Below are 14756 nucleotides of genomic sequence, written 5' to 3'. Positions count from 1 at the left end.
GACACTACAGACTCTGGAATTTAGGATGTGTACGAAAATACGCCCGTTAAAGTTTAATAGGATTTTTTTATAGAGACTTTTTATATCCTGTGATTTTTATATTTAAGCAGCATCACACAAGCAAGTGTCCTGATTTTCCAAATATTATTACAACTACAAAAGTGTCATTAATTTCACACAGAGGCTGAATAAATGTAGTCTTTTTCATTAATTTAATTGATATTTCAAGAAAAGTAGTTACAAAGCACAATTGTATATTTCAAACATTAATATCATAATATTATTTGTGCATTAGTCACTTACAGCATGTTCTGCGCCTCTTCTGCCGTGCTAAGACAGATGATTAGATTTGATTGCTAACAGCTCTATTGTTTAATAATGAGTTTAACTCAATTTGTTGATTGTAATTTTGAATTTTATATAACAGTTGACAAATATGTTTATTGAGGTTAGAAAAAGAGTTGCCCTCATAAAGTAAAAAAAAAAAAAAGTCCCTGGAAATCGATTAAGAGGTAAAATTGGACACTTCTATGGAAAGGTTCCTTTCTGTTACTGATTTGGCCTTTCAGATGCAAAGGCCTGATGTCACTGTATCAACAGGAAATATTGGCTCTGAGAGATTCGTGAAATGCTTATTTCTGGTCATCTGCTCATCTTTGGAGGAGACTGGGTGTAGATGGTTATCCAAGTTAAATAAAGTCAATGCATATTGATAACTTGTATTGATATCGCTGTCAACAATTTGCTCCATATATTATGCATCACTTGATGTTTATGTATCTATTTATTGTGCCAACATGCCTTGTCTCGTGACCGCATGCCCTGCTCTGGGGGTTAGTGTGGGACAACATGTGGTAAATAAACTGTCTTTGTTTTCTGGTCAGTAATGAAATGTTCGTTTGCTAAATTGTAGCCAAGCCTAAAGGTCTTCTGTTTACACAAACTTAATTTAAAATTGTCTTAATTTTAAGAAAGAGAAGAGGGCAAATGAATGTTTTCGTTGCAATATTCAGTGAAAGGCTGAAAAAAAAACCTCTTAACTATAAATGACAAGCATTTATCACCACCTAGTGGTAATGTGTTGTATTACGTGTGTATATTGCTTAATCTCACAGACCCCGGCAAGAACATGGTTAAATAAAATTATAATTTTTTAAAATAAAATACTTAAATATATATTTTTGCTTATACTTTGATTTAGAGTATTCATAAAGTTTTTTTTTTTTTTTTTATGAAAATACATTTTAATTTTATTTATTCTGTGTAACACAGCAGCATTTAGTCACTGTAAATATAGCAACATTTAAAATACACATCAGTGTAATCTAATATCTCTTTAATGTCTTTGCTTCTGTTTGTCTTTGTCTCCAGGAATCTGGTACACTCTTCTCCGAGGGATCAGTAAAGTGGCCGTCATTGTTAATGTAGGTTTAAATTCTCTGAAAGAAATAAGAGCTGAACCTGTTGTACTGTGATGTATATTCTATGAAGCTGTATTTCTCAACATTGATATTACTAGAGCCATTATTAGTATTACTAATTATTAGTGGCATTTTATTTATTTTTGCTCCTGCAGTGTAAGTCCGACTCATTCTGTCAAATTTATGCTGTGAACATAAATGAATCATCCCACGTATTGAGCAGAAGTGTGCTATTACTTTTCTAAGTGATCTGACTAATGATAAAACAGGTGAAAGGAATCCCATAGCCACTGAACTCATGCCATATGATGAGACACAGGGCCAGATAGCAAACACCCAGAACACCCGAGCAAAGAAACGCCCAGAAACACATTAGCAGGCTAATCCTCCCGTGTCTCTCTTCAGGCGTTTGTGATCTCATTCACCTCTGACTTCATCCCACGCCTGGTCTATCAGCACATGTACAGTCCAGACGGGACTCTTCATGGCTTTGTCAATCACACCCTTTCGTACTTCAATGTTAGTCACTTCCAGCCAGGCACAGAGCCCATGCAGCCCATGCATCTGGGATACAAAGTAGAGGTTTGCAGGTACTTGCTTTGATTTGCACTAAAGAGTCTTTTTTGATTTTTCTAATGTGGTGTATGACTGTGTGTTATCTTCATAATGTTTACACTATCCACAGATATAAAGATTACAGGGACCCTCCATGGTCCAACACGCCATACGAGTTCTCAAGAGAGTTCTGGGCCATTCTGGCGGCACGATTAGCTTTCGTCATCATCTTTCAGGTTAGTCAAAAACAAAGTCAAACTTTTTCAAACTTTTTTACTATTTCTGAAATATGATGGAATTTTATAAAGAATTTCATAATTTCAATAAGAATAATAATCATAATAATCACCATTTGTAGTTGCTGTTGTTTAGTTAGAAAAAAAGAAAATTTATTACACTTTCATTTAAATTGTTAAAATGCTCCCAAATCGTAATTGCCACATTTTTACAGTAATACACCAAAACATCATCCTGTCCAGATGCCCATTTGAATCAATTGTGACCATTATTAAAACATGAGTAGAATACATATATACTATACTAATGTATTTTATATATATGTATATATATATATATATATATATATGTGTGTGTGTGTGTGTGTGTGTGTGTATGTATATATATACAGTATACACACACACACTGTACTGTATATAATTTTTTACTTTTGTCGTTTTTATTATTTGATTTTTTATTTTTCTATTTAGATTTTAATTAAATTTTCCTAAATTTTAGTTTAGTGTTTTTTTTTTTTTTTTTTTTTTTTGTTAATTGCCCAAGCAACATTTCTTTTGAGTTAAGTTTAATAGTTTTCATTTTTCTAATGGCAATAACATCTTGACCTTGATCTATACTTTATATATAAATTAACTAAATTGAAATCATTTTTTTTTCACTTTTTTTTTTATAATTCAACACTGTTTCCATGAGTCACTTTAACACAAATGCCACTTCTCTCTGTCTCTCTGTTCAGAATGTGGTGATGCTGATGAGCGACTTTGTGGATTGGCTAATCCCAGACATTCCCAAGGACATCAGCATTCAGATACACAAGGAGAGGAACCTCGTCGTTGAGCTGTTCATGAAACAGGAACGGGGCAAGAAGTACAGGAACACCATGGGTGACCCAAGCCCCCAGCCGCTCCGCTCGCGCCCCAGCTCACAGGCCTAGCCCGGCGCTCGCTCTGATCCCAGTGCTGCGAGGGAAACAGTAACACGGTCCACTCCAGGGACCTGCTCAAACAGAACGGGAAGCCTGTCGAGGACCGGCCTGTCCTGGAGGACCACTGCTGTTATCGTTACATGACTGCCGCCTCATTGGTATACCAGAAACAAAGTTCCAACAAGAAAAAGATTTCTGTTTTTATTTTGTCAGTTACTGAATTAAACACTTGCTATATGCAACTTCTGCAGGTAGGTTTGTTTGGAAAGAGGGCTGTAGGGTTTGTATCGTTTTATCTGTTGAATGATGAATATTGTATGTAGTTTTGTGAAGCATCGCTGCTTTAGCATTAATAGACGGCTAATGAGCATTTTATTTGAAACTACAATGCTTTTATATGAATTTTAACATGAAAATGTAACATTTATGTTTTCGATATCGATAGGATTGAACTCTGAACCAACTCGTTTAAAGTGCTTTTTAAATTATTTAATATTAGACATTTCAGAATATTTCTGGTCGAGTGAATTAGCAACTATCGATATCATGCTGTTTCCTTTTTTTAGGCACTAAGTAGTTCTGTTCTATCACTGTAATGATTGTGTCTGTTTAGCCTTTAGCGGTCTATACATAAAATATAGACATGAAACACTGCAAATTAATCAAAATAACTACAATAATCACTCTTGGTCTTATGATTTTACTATTCTAGAATTTCTATTATACGCCGGAGTGCTTGTGACAGGATGTGGATTGATCTTGGGGATTTTTGGCAGCATGCAGGTGCTTGGTTTTTAGGTAGTGCATCTGAAAATGAAGAAAGGGTACGCTGTATATAAACCCATGACGCTCAAGAGGCCTTAATATTCATGAAAATGAGAATGAGATTTGTGTCTTATCTGAATGTTTTCTCTGGTCTTGATTTGTGATGTTCCAACCATGATGAAATGACAGTGATGATGGAAACAATATATCTTGGTATGATGCATGTGTCTTCCATTCACAGAAATGACATGAAATATAAAAGAGTAGTTTTAATTCAAATTAATATAATATAAAATATGAATTCAGTCTTACTGTTTGGGCATTTGGCCAATACTTGGTCTATATTGGTCTATAAACTTTAATTATTAAACAAAACTGTATTTCCTATTTTTTTCATTTTTTTTTCCTTTTATATACACCCTCCCCCCCACCCCCAAAGGCTTCAGTTCTACTATAAATGAACAGTGTAAACCCATTTTTAGACTGTTACATCATCCACATACTGTTTACCTCTGTGAAAGAAACCTTTAAATTTCTTTTTTTTTTATTAATATTATTGTGGAGGTTCAGTGTCTCAAACTGCTAATGGGAGGTTATGACTGTACTTTGGCTTTTGAATTATGTTTCCAAAATAAACATGTCATACATTTGGTATGTATACATTTATTGACTCTTTTGTAGACCTGGCTGTCACATTTTTGAAAGGTAAACTCACTGAATTCATATTTGTTGCTTCTTGTATCCTCCCCTTTGGGTTGAACAATGAAGGAGGAGCGAATTAATAGGAAGTAAGTCAGGTTAATTTCAGTTCCCTTCCTCAGAGTCGCGAGATCCGATTCATTTTGCGAATCGATTCTTTTGAATCAGAAAAAAAACATCAGATATATCATTTCCATCTCTTGACAAAATGCGCGTTTTAAAGCTACTTATTAAAGAAAAGAAAATAAAAACGCAGTTTGGTATGTGTGTTGGTCATCCAATCAGAGCAGAGTCCAGTGTTTCCGTTTTTAGGCTATTACGCTATTTTTTCGAGTCCAAATGAACTTGTTCAACAGCTCAAATCATTACTTTTCAGAAAAATATGAATAAAACGCGGTTTATTTATGAATTGGTACAGTAATTTTGGTACTAAGTTACTTCTAAAACTCTGAACCCCTTCTAGCTGACCCAAAGCATGCTTTTAGGACACAAGGGAGGGGTTTTCGATGCTTTGCTAACTTAGAGCCAGAGCTGAAAGCGAAAGCGGGTTAATTTTAGTGCTGTAGCCTACTTGTGTTAGCATTCAAACACATCATGGATAGCAGCAGATTTAGAGCCATGTTACTGGCGATCTCTGATAAACTTACTGAAGACAATGTGAAGAGTCTAAAATTCTTGTGCCAAGAAGAAGTCGGGAAGAAAAAGCTCGAGAAAGTCAATAAGGGGATCGATCTTTTCGAGTGCTTGATCGAAAGAGCTGCTATTGGACCTGACCACACTGAACTCCTGCGAAAACATCTAAACCACATCGGCCAGAAAGTTCTTCTGGAGATCATCGATGATTACGAGAGAGGAGCGACGGGGAGCCCTCCTGATGTCCCAGACGCAGAAGAGCGAGGTTTGTAGACTTTTACTCAACTCTTGTGTTTCGTGCCACACCGAGGCTCTTCATTAACAGCAAAACACGGATAAGACAGCTGCATATCGATATTTTTTGCTTTACACTCTAAATGTCTCATATGTGTAAGTGAAAAGATGACATGTTGAGGTATAGTTTCTGTCATTTAAAAATAATAATAATGTATTCTGTGGTTTTGTACCACTGTGTCACTGAGGCGATGTTTACTCTATCACTAATGGGCCGTTTGAACGACAACGTTTTCAGCTAAAAACGAGAAACGTTTTATGCGTGTTTCCTGTTCATTTACATGACAACCGCGTTTTGGGGACTGAAAACGCATCTTTTTGAAAACGGGTGTTCACAGTTTTTGAAAACGCCACGGTTGTCGTATCCGTGTAAACACCATAAACACCCAATACTGGAATTTTTGAAAACGCTGACGTCATGCGTCAATGGCATCACACTGTAAAGTGCATTTGTACCATAGACAGTAAAAGAAATGGACACAGCGACCCCATTGGAACTCAATTGAGACAAGTGAAGCCCATTTTTAGCGTTTTTTAGCACTTCCGTTTCTGACGCGCAGACTCAAACCTGTCTGACAGATGTAAATCTTCTAGTAGCTGTGCGTGCAAACTTCCATCGTTAATCTTGCAGAGACGGCGATCTTGAGCGGGGAGTTTGTCGTGAGTGAGCAGGAGTAAGTATTCTGATTAATTATTTTGTATAGTATTTTAAAATGTAACGCCAGTACGCCATATTAAGTTAATTGCCTGCGAGCTTCTCCTCCTGTCTGTACGGTAATGCGACAGAGAGTCGAGTGGTTATGACGCAATCGTTAGCCTATTTTTTACAAAAACTGTTTATAAGGGGCCATAATGTAACATAGAAGGTAATGGAGCCCTTTATACATTGTTGTGTATCTTTAGAAATAAATAATGGACAAACGGAGTCTTTAAACGCCTCAGATGTAAAGTTATTCGCTGTCAAAGTGACGCCAAAATGAATGGGAGTCAATGGGAATGCTAAAGCAAGTGAAGTTCTGCTAAAAGATGGCAGCCCCCACCTGACTTCAACTTCCGGTCGAGTTCCTTGCCCCCTGATTTGTACACATCAAGTGTATATCAAGGTCAAAATGTTATTACCGTTAGAAAAACGAAAACTATTAAAGGGGGGGGGGGGGGTGCTATTTCATGCATACTGAGTTTTTTACACTGTTAAAGAGTTGGATTCCCATGCTAAACATGGACAACGTTTCAAAAATTAAGTTGTACGTTTGAAGGAGTATTTCTGTTCCAACCATTTTTGCAAATTTAGAACGATTCGATTCACAATTAAATTCTTGAAAGCGCACAGGTGATGGAGATTTACCGCTGATTCCAGAACCGGTGTTCTGACATTTTCCCCAACCCGTCAGATCAGTCTACCGGAGTTTACTGCGCATGCACACATCAATACCGCTTCCTTTTTATCATGCTAAACAACATTTAATGTATCTGCATTACTGTAAGGGTAGGTTTAGGGTTGGGGTAGGTGTAGACTAAAGTGTAATTGGTAGAAAAAAATGTTTATTGTTGGTTTCCCTTCTAGCTACAACCGCGAATATAACACATAATTACTGTATTTGCATTACTGTAAGGGTAGGTTTAGGGTTGTGGTAGGTGTAGACAATAATAAACCATAACTTTACAGTAGCATTTTTCGTATGAATGTTTTAGTGGGAGGTAGGACAAACTGACAGAACTGTAATCAGCGGTAAATCTCCAGCCGGTGTTCTTTCGATGTAGCATACTTTGTCAGAATAGCATGCCGGAAGTTGAGTTCTATAGCGGAGTCTGTCAATTTATTTTAATTTAAGTTTAATAAAAATACAGTTTATACAGGGGTATGCTGTTTTGATAGGCCCTGGTTTAATAAAAATACAGTTTATACAGGGGTATGCTGAAATTATATATGATATAAACGTAATGCATGCGCAATTCCACCAGTTTCACTGCTGCGCATGCGCATTAACCGAAGGTATCCCATTCTGATGGGTATGGTGTTCAGAACACGTCAGAACACCGGCTTTACTGACAAGATGGCATTAAATATCACATGACTTTCTTCTTTCAGACGAATCCAGTTAGAGTTATTTTAAAGTGAAAGTAAAGTATTGTGACCCATACTCAGAATTTGTGCTCTGCATTTAACCCATCCAAAGGGCACACACTAGGGCTGCACGTTCTCAAGTTTTTCATTAACCGTTAACCGAGGCCCTTAGCGGTTAATACTCGGTTAACCATAGTGTGCCATAGTAACCATAACCATAGTAATTTCCGGACATTGGCCGAAAAAAAAAAAGGAATGTCCGACAAAATTTAATCTCTCCGGTCAAATTGTCCTATTAAAACTGCCTAATAATGCCGCCCATTAACACAATCTGAATTTGAGAATAAGCCTAAAATGTATAAGGCAAAAGGTAACAAGCAGACTCCGCGGCCGCCTCGCTAAGGCTATGACTATGACTATGTTTGACACGTACAATATTTGAAAATTGATAATTATTTATTTATTTATTTAAATTACATTTATATCTGAATTTATGTCAACCTATAGACTTTCAAATATCAAAATGTCATGAATTAATATGTATTTTTGTACAAAATGACATATAAACATATTTTCCTATTATACTTTGCCTGGAAACGCTTCCAACAAGGCGTCGGTTCTATTTCTAGCATGCACGCGTCGAGCCGCGCCTGAGCCGCGCGTCTCACGCAGGCAGTCGGCAAGCTCTAACCTGTTAACATGGGAACCGAATTAAAAACAGACACGCCACGCAGCTGAGATGCTTTCGCCACGCATCCAGTGTGTCCTGGCCGGCCTAATGATGCCCGGGTGTTGGCTGTTGAGATTACAACAACGAGGTTGTACTTGAAGTATATCTAAGCACTGTATTGCAATACTTGCATTTTGCCCCGTCACTCGTATTAGCCCGCTTCATATTAGAAAAATGACTTCTTCTTGTGGCCATTACAAATGTCTGGGAGCGCTCTGGCGGTCTCTGGTGGTGCAAAAATGTATTACAACTAAATTCAATGCACGCCATTGACGTCACTTAACCGAGCAAAATGTTTCACTCGGTTACACAATTTTTAACGGTTAATCGGTTAACCGGTTAACCATGGACACCCCTAGCACACACACACACCGTGAACACACACCCGGAGCAGTGTTCATCATTTATGCTGCGGCACCCGGGGAGCAGTTTGGGGTTCGGTGCCTTGATCAAGGGCACCTCAGTCGTGGGTTAGGGTTACAACCTTAGGGTTAGGGGTCAAACTTTCTAACCACTAAGCCACGACTAAGCCATTAAAAAACTACAGAAAGGTAAAACTACTTCACTTTAGCATGACTGGGCGCGAGTGCTAAGAAGAGATCACACATCAGCTGCTCAAAAAATGTGTTAGTGAGACGAACGGAGCGCAAGCTCAATCCTGTGACAGTCACAGGCAGTAAAAAGGAAGGAGAGATGCGAGGCAAGAACACCGTTCAAGATCTCCATTAATTCGCAGTTGCGCTCCTGAGGCGTTTGTCATTGCTAAGCATCAATCTGCTGCGATATCTGTTACAGCAAGGACATTTCAGCAATGGATTTCCACCACTGAAAAACCCCTGCTGTAACTCTGTTACATGATTTATTTTACGAAGAAAAATAAAAAACTCTGCAGTGTTTGGGTGCACCCCATTTTCCAAAAACAACAGGGAATTTAACCCCGAAGAAAGCTGAGTAAGTTTGTTCTTTTCACATGACCTGGTGCGCTTGCGTCATTCTGAAAAGCTGAGATGTTTTTAACTAGATGTGGTGTGGATGCGGCTGGAAAAAACAACCGCGTTGTGACCGTTTCTCTTCCGTTATGAGCGTGCATAACCGCATTTGAAATAAACTCGATCACAAAAAAAGATGCCATATGTGAATGGCCCCTTCATCGGTCAAAATATTTACTTTCAGTTAATGGTTAAACGGTCAATATGAGCATCCATAACTGACATAACATAATATAACATACAAAATTAATACATTTTAAGCCACACAAAGTCGACATGTTGGTATTTCTTGCTCTGAATCTGCCATAAAATAAAATAAGTTTATTGATCTTTGAAGATGTGTACCTGCGTTATTTTACCATTATCATTATATTAGTTGAAACTGGTCTTAGAATGACAATATTATCGTTTTTCGCGATAATTTCTTGAACAATTTATCATCCAGTAAAATTTGTTATAGTGACAGGCCTACATATACATATAATCTTCACTTCCCTACAGGTACTGTTTAATAACAAGACAGCGCCAATTACTGGTATGGCATACTTAATACAATGTTTTTGACCCCTTCGTTGAAATCGTTACCTGCGTGCCTTATCCTAACCCTAACCCCACAACCAACCCTACACTTACCAATTCCTACAAGGGGGGTAATATTCTGGCATGGGTTTTAACATTTATTCCTTTACACAAACTTATATTTTAGTAGTACTGTTTAAGTACTATTCTTTAAACCATTAGTAGCCTTACTTGTATTTTTTTTTCCACTAATATTTGTTTGTTAGATACTCTTTAGATACTTACTATCCCAAAATGTTCCATTCTTTTATTACATAACTGGTAACAGATTGCTTATTTGTTCCTCTCTTGATTCTAATTATGTGTAATTATTGTCATATGCCAGTATGAATTTCTAAGGCCTTTATCAACGCTGCTAACCATAACTTTGAAAAACCTGTTGTACAACGTCTTCACATGCTTTCTGTCGTCTGATTGGTAGTATATACTTCAGTCGAGGTACATGTCCTTCTGCTGTAAAATCTTTACCGGTTTTTAAAAAGTAAAAATCTGAATTATTTGCTATTATATTGCTATTAAGATGAACATTTATTGGACTGAAGCTGGTTTACTTTTCAAAACAACCGTAATTAGTTGTAAGAAATGTAAGAAAAGTAAGAGGTATAAGACATTGTTATCTGGTGATGCACACAGTAATCAGCCTGTGATGTCAAAGAGGTCAATGCCGATTATGTTGATCAGTATTTCCCCCCAGAAAGTATCTAGAATCTCATACCAGGGGTTTACACGACAACTAAAACCAGAAAACACATTTGCTTTGCTCCTTCGTTTAAAACACAAAGGTCTTGTATCATTTGTTTGCAATGCTGCGTTGAACTTCATGCATTGTTACTTTAGTGTCCAAACGCAGTGACTGAACAATCAAGATCTGCCCTGCAAAGAACCAATCAAAGATTTTCTTTATTTCAGATTCTAATCAAATTCAAATGCTTTCTCTCTCTCTCTCTCTTTTTTTTTTTTTTAGAAAAAATAAACATCGCAACTGATGTAATTGTTGAACGTTTGGGTAAAAAGTGGCGTCAGTTTGGTAGAAAGCTTGGACTCCAGGACGCTCAGCTGGACGGCATCCAGGAGAAGCACAGCCTTGACCTGGAGGAGCAGGTGAGGGAGCTCATCAGACGGTGGATGAAGATGACGAGAGAGAACGCCAGGGTGGAGGATCTCGTTAAAGCTCTGCGGGACTGCAGACAGAACCTCACTGCGGATCTCGTGGAGAAAAAGCTCAAAGAGCTCGGTGCACATTGAAAATCACAACCGTTCTACTAGAAAACAACAGAACTCTGGGATTAATAATGTGAATTTCTTTGTGAAGTGCAAACGAACTTAAATCATGTTTACAGATCAATGAATCTATTGTACACAGCCTTGTCAAATATTGATAGGAGGAAATGTGTTAGATAATATATTTTACATTTGAAATGATAATGCAGGGCATGAAAATTAAATATATTGAATAAGTGTCCGATAGGTATTGTTTTCAGACACCTTTGCCTTTGCAAAACATAGAGATTTTTCAGTGTTTACTGGACATAGTCATAAAACAACACTGTTCTTCTGTTTGCTGATTTGTCAAAGGATGTATGACACTTAGAAAGGAAATAAAGGGACAATATGTGATTGAACGCTGTACCACATAACAAGCCTTTCAACTGTTTGATAAAGCACATGACTTTTTCTTATTCTATACTTCATCAGATTTAATTACTGTACAAATAGGCTGTCAGAGAAAAGTTCATTACTCTTCAAGAGTTCAGTTTTCACTCTCAGAGAGGCATGTTTCAGCATGGAGTCCCCGACATGTCTCAGCTCCGCAAGGACGATTTCTGGAGAATGCATTATTTGGAAACTGTTCATTTTGACTCATCTCAAATTTGTCCCACACTGGTTATACAGGTTGTTTCTCAAAAGTATAGGGGCCACTGATGCCAGTGGTTTCGACAATCTACTAATGGTTTAGATTACACTTAATTTGTACATTATATATACAAATACACAAACACACACACACAAGTAAATATGAAAACTCTAGGAATCATGCATTTGGCCAGAATCAACTCATATGCTAAACGACTGAACACAACAAACACAGAAGAACAAGTTGTTGCTGGCAGACAAATGAAAACAATTATTATTGTAAAATAGGCTTGAAATTTTATGTTTGATATTCTCTGACACGTTCACAGATATTTGTTTTCTTCTAAGAAACTTAAAAATAAAATAAAATCCGAATCGGTGTCTGTGTCTGTCTTTACACATGATTTTCAGTGAAATGTGTCAACTCTGATTGTCCAAAATCTGCAGACTGGCTCGGACTTTTAAAGTTTCGACTCCTCCAGACTGCAAATGAGGACTAATTCATTCAGCGTTTAGGTTTATGATGCTTTTGGGTTGAGCTCAAATTTACTATGATTCCTAAACATGGTTCATGTAACAGTTCTTAATACTTAGATTGTATGCTTTTGTTGACCAGTGACCTGTATGCTCTTAGGTTTGTTTGTCAGTGACCCACATCTGTCAGTGTGTATGTACATGTACACATGTGCACAGCAATGGTAATATTTAATATCTAGAATTACAAAAAGCAACAAATGCATTTGCAATGCAGCACTTTGAGCTCAATTGTCTTCTTTTAAAAATGATATTGAGGTTTAAAGTTTATGTCACCATCCATGTTTTTTTTTACCATGATAAATCACCTTTTACCTTTTTTTTTACGATTTATTTTTGCAGTTCAAAAAATTCTTGAAGTGGAGGCTATAAAATTGCATTTATTATAATTCTAAAAGAAAAATTTAAAATAAATTTAGAGTGTGACTAATTTGATGTTAAATTGTCTTGGCCTCAACTTACAAACCACAAAATTCCTAAAAACAACTATAATGAAATCATTTAAGACCATTAATGTAAAACTTCACTTCCTGTTTAATCAGCATCACAGCCACTATACAACAAAAAGAATCTCATTCACTTTTATTTATTTTTTTCATTGATTAGTATGGGTGTTACAGTAGTTTCATGTAAAACCATGTTCACAGTGGGGCAGAGCATATGGAAATGGAAATATTTCCCACCAGCACTTATCAAGACCAGAGGTTTTTTCCCCGTTCCCTTAAACTTTCTCTCATCTGACAACAGAAACTTTCCATGTGCTCCAAATAAAAACTAAAAGTAAAACAATCCCACCGAAAAGATTTAAGAATTCCCTCCCAAATCCTTTGACAAGAATCCAAGCCTGCCCAGTAATAGTTTGTATATCATAAATCCATATATCTTTGTGAAAACATAAAAGGTAAATATGCAATGAAGCATCCTTCAATTCTGAACTACAGCCAAAGAAATCTTAACACATTACACAGAATATCCACACACTAACACGCTTCTCATTAAAAGATTCGCAAGACCTGAACATATAAAGTCAGCGGAGATTTGATCAAATACTTGAAATGATTCTCATACGTAACTGAAATGTGAAATACTAATGATTATCTTTCACACCACCCGCACGTTTTCCTGTGAATCTGTCCATTCAGCCGTGAGCTACATTAATAGCCGTGTTGCGAACGTCTGTGGCATTGTACAAAAAAGGCACTGATCTTTCAGAAAGCACAAGGACAAAAGGAGACTAACTAATCTCAAAGTGCTCAAGCAAAGAATAAAGCACTGAACTGCGCTCTCGCTCTCTGATCTCCTCGTGGATGGTGGCGTTCAATCCATCGTGCAGATGTGTGGCTGTATTCGACACGGCTGCCGCAGGGAAGGTGTGGGTCTCGTCCAGAGCGGAGCGGCTGATCAAGATGTGGTGGCTTGGACGTAGTTCGCAGGGTAGAGGCCTATTTCTCCGCTGACCAGCTGTCCTTTACACCAGCCCTGCTCGTCCTCCTCACCCATCTTTATTAACTCTTCACCTGTACGACACAAACATGTGTTTCATAACACCAGGCCTTGCTTTCAATCAGACATGTGCATAGGATAATATAAAACCAATACAAAATCAATATACTGTATAGCAGCAGTCCAGTATATAGTAGAAAACATTTGAAATGGATCCAAAAAGATCCAAATGTTGACATGAATATAATCAGATATAACAAACATTGTACACAGGACGGTCACCGTGATTTTGCCAAGTAAGAGAAGTTCCTGGATCAACATTATTGTCCAAAAATATAGACCTAACCCTATCCCTACCCAAAATGTATCCTTAAAATCAGAGGGAAATGATGGTTGAATAACAAGGGTTGTAAGGCAAAAATGGACAATTCTCTCAATTCTGATTGGTTGATTGGAATGTTGCTCCAGGATCAACAAGGATGTTGCATTTAGTGAAATCACATTCATCTACACGGGACAATGACGTAATTTTAGCACTTTGACGTGATGCATGGACAGGCATTTTTGTTTTAGTCATATTGCATTTCTCATCTCATAATTTTAATCTTACATGGCTCTGTACCATACTGTATTATAATGGAGATTTTGTTTCAACTGTTAGAAGTCAATATTAAATTATGAGCTCACACATTTCCACTAGTTATATTTTATTTATATATATTAAAAATTTATAATTTGCAATCATCTAATACTTATTTTAAATCGCTTATACTTTCTTAACAGTTTAACTCAATCTTTAACAAATCTTAAAATTAATTAGCATTTCATATTGCATGACACCACCATTCAAAGTTTGATTTTTATTTATTTTTTTATTCAGCAAGGATGCATTAAATTAATCAGGTGTTATTCAGTGTAGATATTAATTTTTAAATAAGTCCTGTTGCTTGCTAGTCATCAAACAATCATGTAAAAGTATCACCATTTAAATCAAATATTAGGCAGCACAACCGTTTCAACACTGGTGATAAGA

At 36.9% G+C, this 14756-nt stretch overlaps 3 protein-coding genes across 12 annotated transcripts in view; 2 read left to right on the top strand and 1 right to left on the bottom strand.

The window, feature by feature from the left end:
• ano1a (anoctamin 1, calcium activated chloride channel a) overlaps positions 1-4555 on the top strand; it is a 36148-nt gene extending 31593 nt beyond the window's left edge. For all 3 annotated transcript variants that reach the window (XM_052560306.1, XM_052560304.1, XM_052560305.1), the window contains 4 exons: positions 1372-1424; positions 1827-2011; positions 2107-2212; positions 2950-4555. In XM_052560306.1, coding sequence (XP_052416266.1) covers positions 1372-1424; positions 1827-2011; positions 2107-2212; positions 2950-3147 — 542 coding nt within the window. In that variant the 3' untranslated portion in view covers positions 3148-4555. The remainder of the gene's footprint in view (positions 1-1371; positions 1425-1826; positions 2012-2106; positions 2213-2949) is intronic.
• A 534-nt stretch (positions 4556-5089) lies between these two features.
• On the top strand, positions 5090-12126 carry LOC127961264 (FAS-associated death domain protein). The gene is made up of 2 exons (XM_052560315.1): positions 5090-5500; positions 10857-12126. Exons 1-2 carry the CDS (start codon positions 5197-5199, stop codon positions 11135-11137), a joined length of 585 nt encoding a protein of 194 aa, XP_052416275.1. The 5' UTR covers positions 5090-5196; the 3' UTR covers positions 11138-12126.
• Positions 12127-12796: 670 nt separating this feature from the next.
• Positions 12797-14756, bottom strand: part of pacsin3 (protein kinase C and casein kinase substrate in neurons 3) — a 41255-nt gene continuing 39295 nt past the window's right edge. For all 8 annotated transcript variants that reach the window (XM_052560312.1, XM_052560313.1, XM_052560307.1 and 5 more), the window contains one exon: positions 12797-13797. In XM_052560312.1, coding sequence (XP_052416272.1) covers positions 13682-13797 — 116 coding nt within the window. In that variant the 3' untranslated portion in view covers positions 12797-13681. The remainder of the gene's footprint in view (positions 13798-14756) is intronic.

This window comes from Carassius gibelio, chromosome B7 (assembly GCF_023724105.1).
Source record: "Carassius gibelio isolate Cgi1373 ecotype wild population from Czech Republic chromosome B7, carGib1.2-hapl.c, whole genome shotgun sequence".
Taxonomy (NCBI): Eukaryota; Metazoa; Chordata; class Actinopteri; order Cypriniformes; family Cyprinidae; genus Carassius; species Carassius gibelio.
This window is presented reverse-complemented; position numbering and strand designations above follow the sequence as displayed.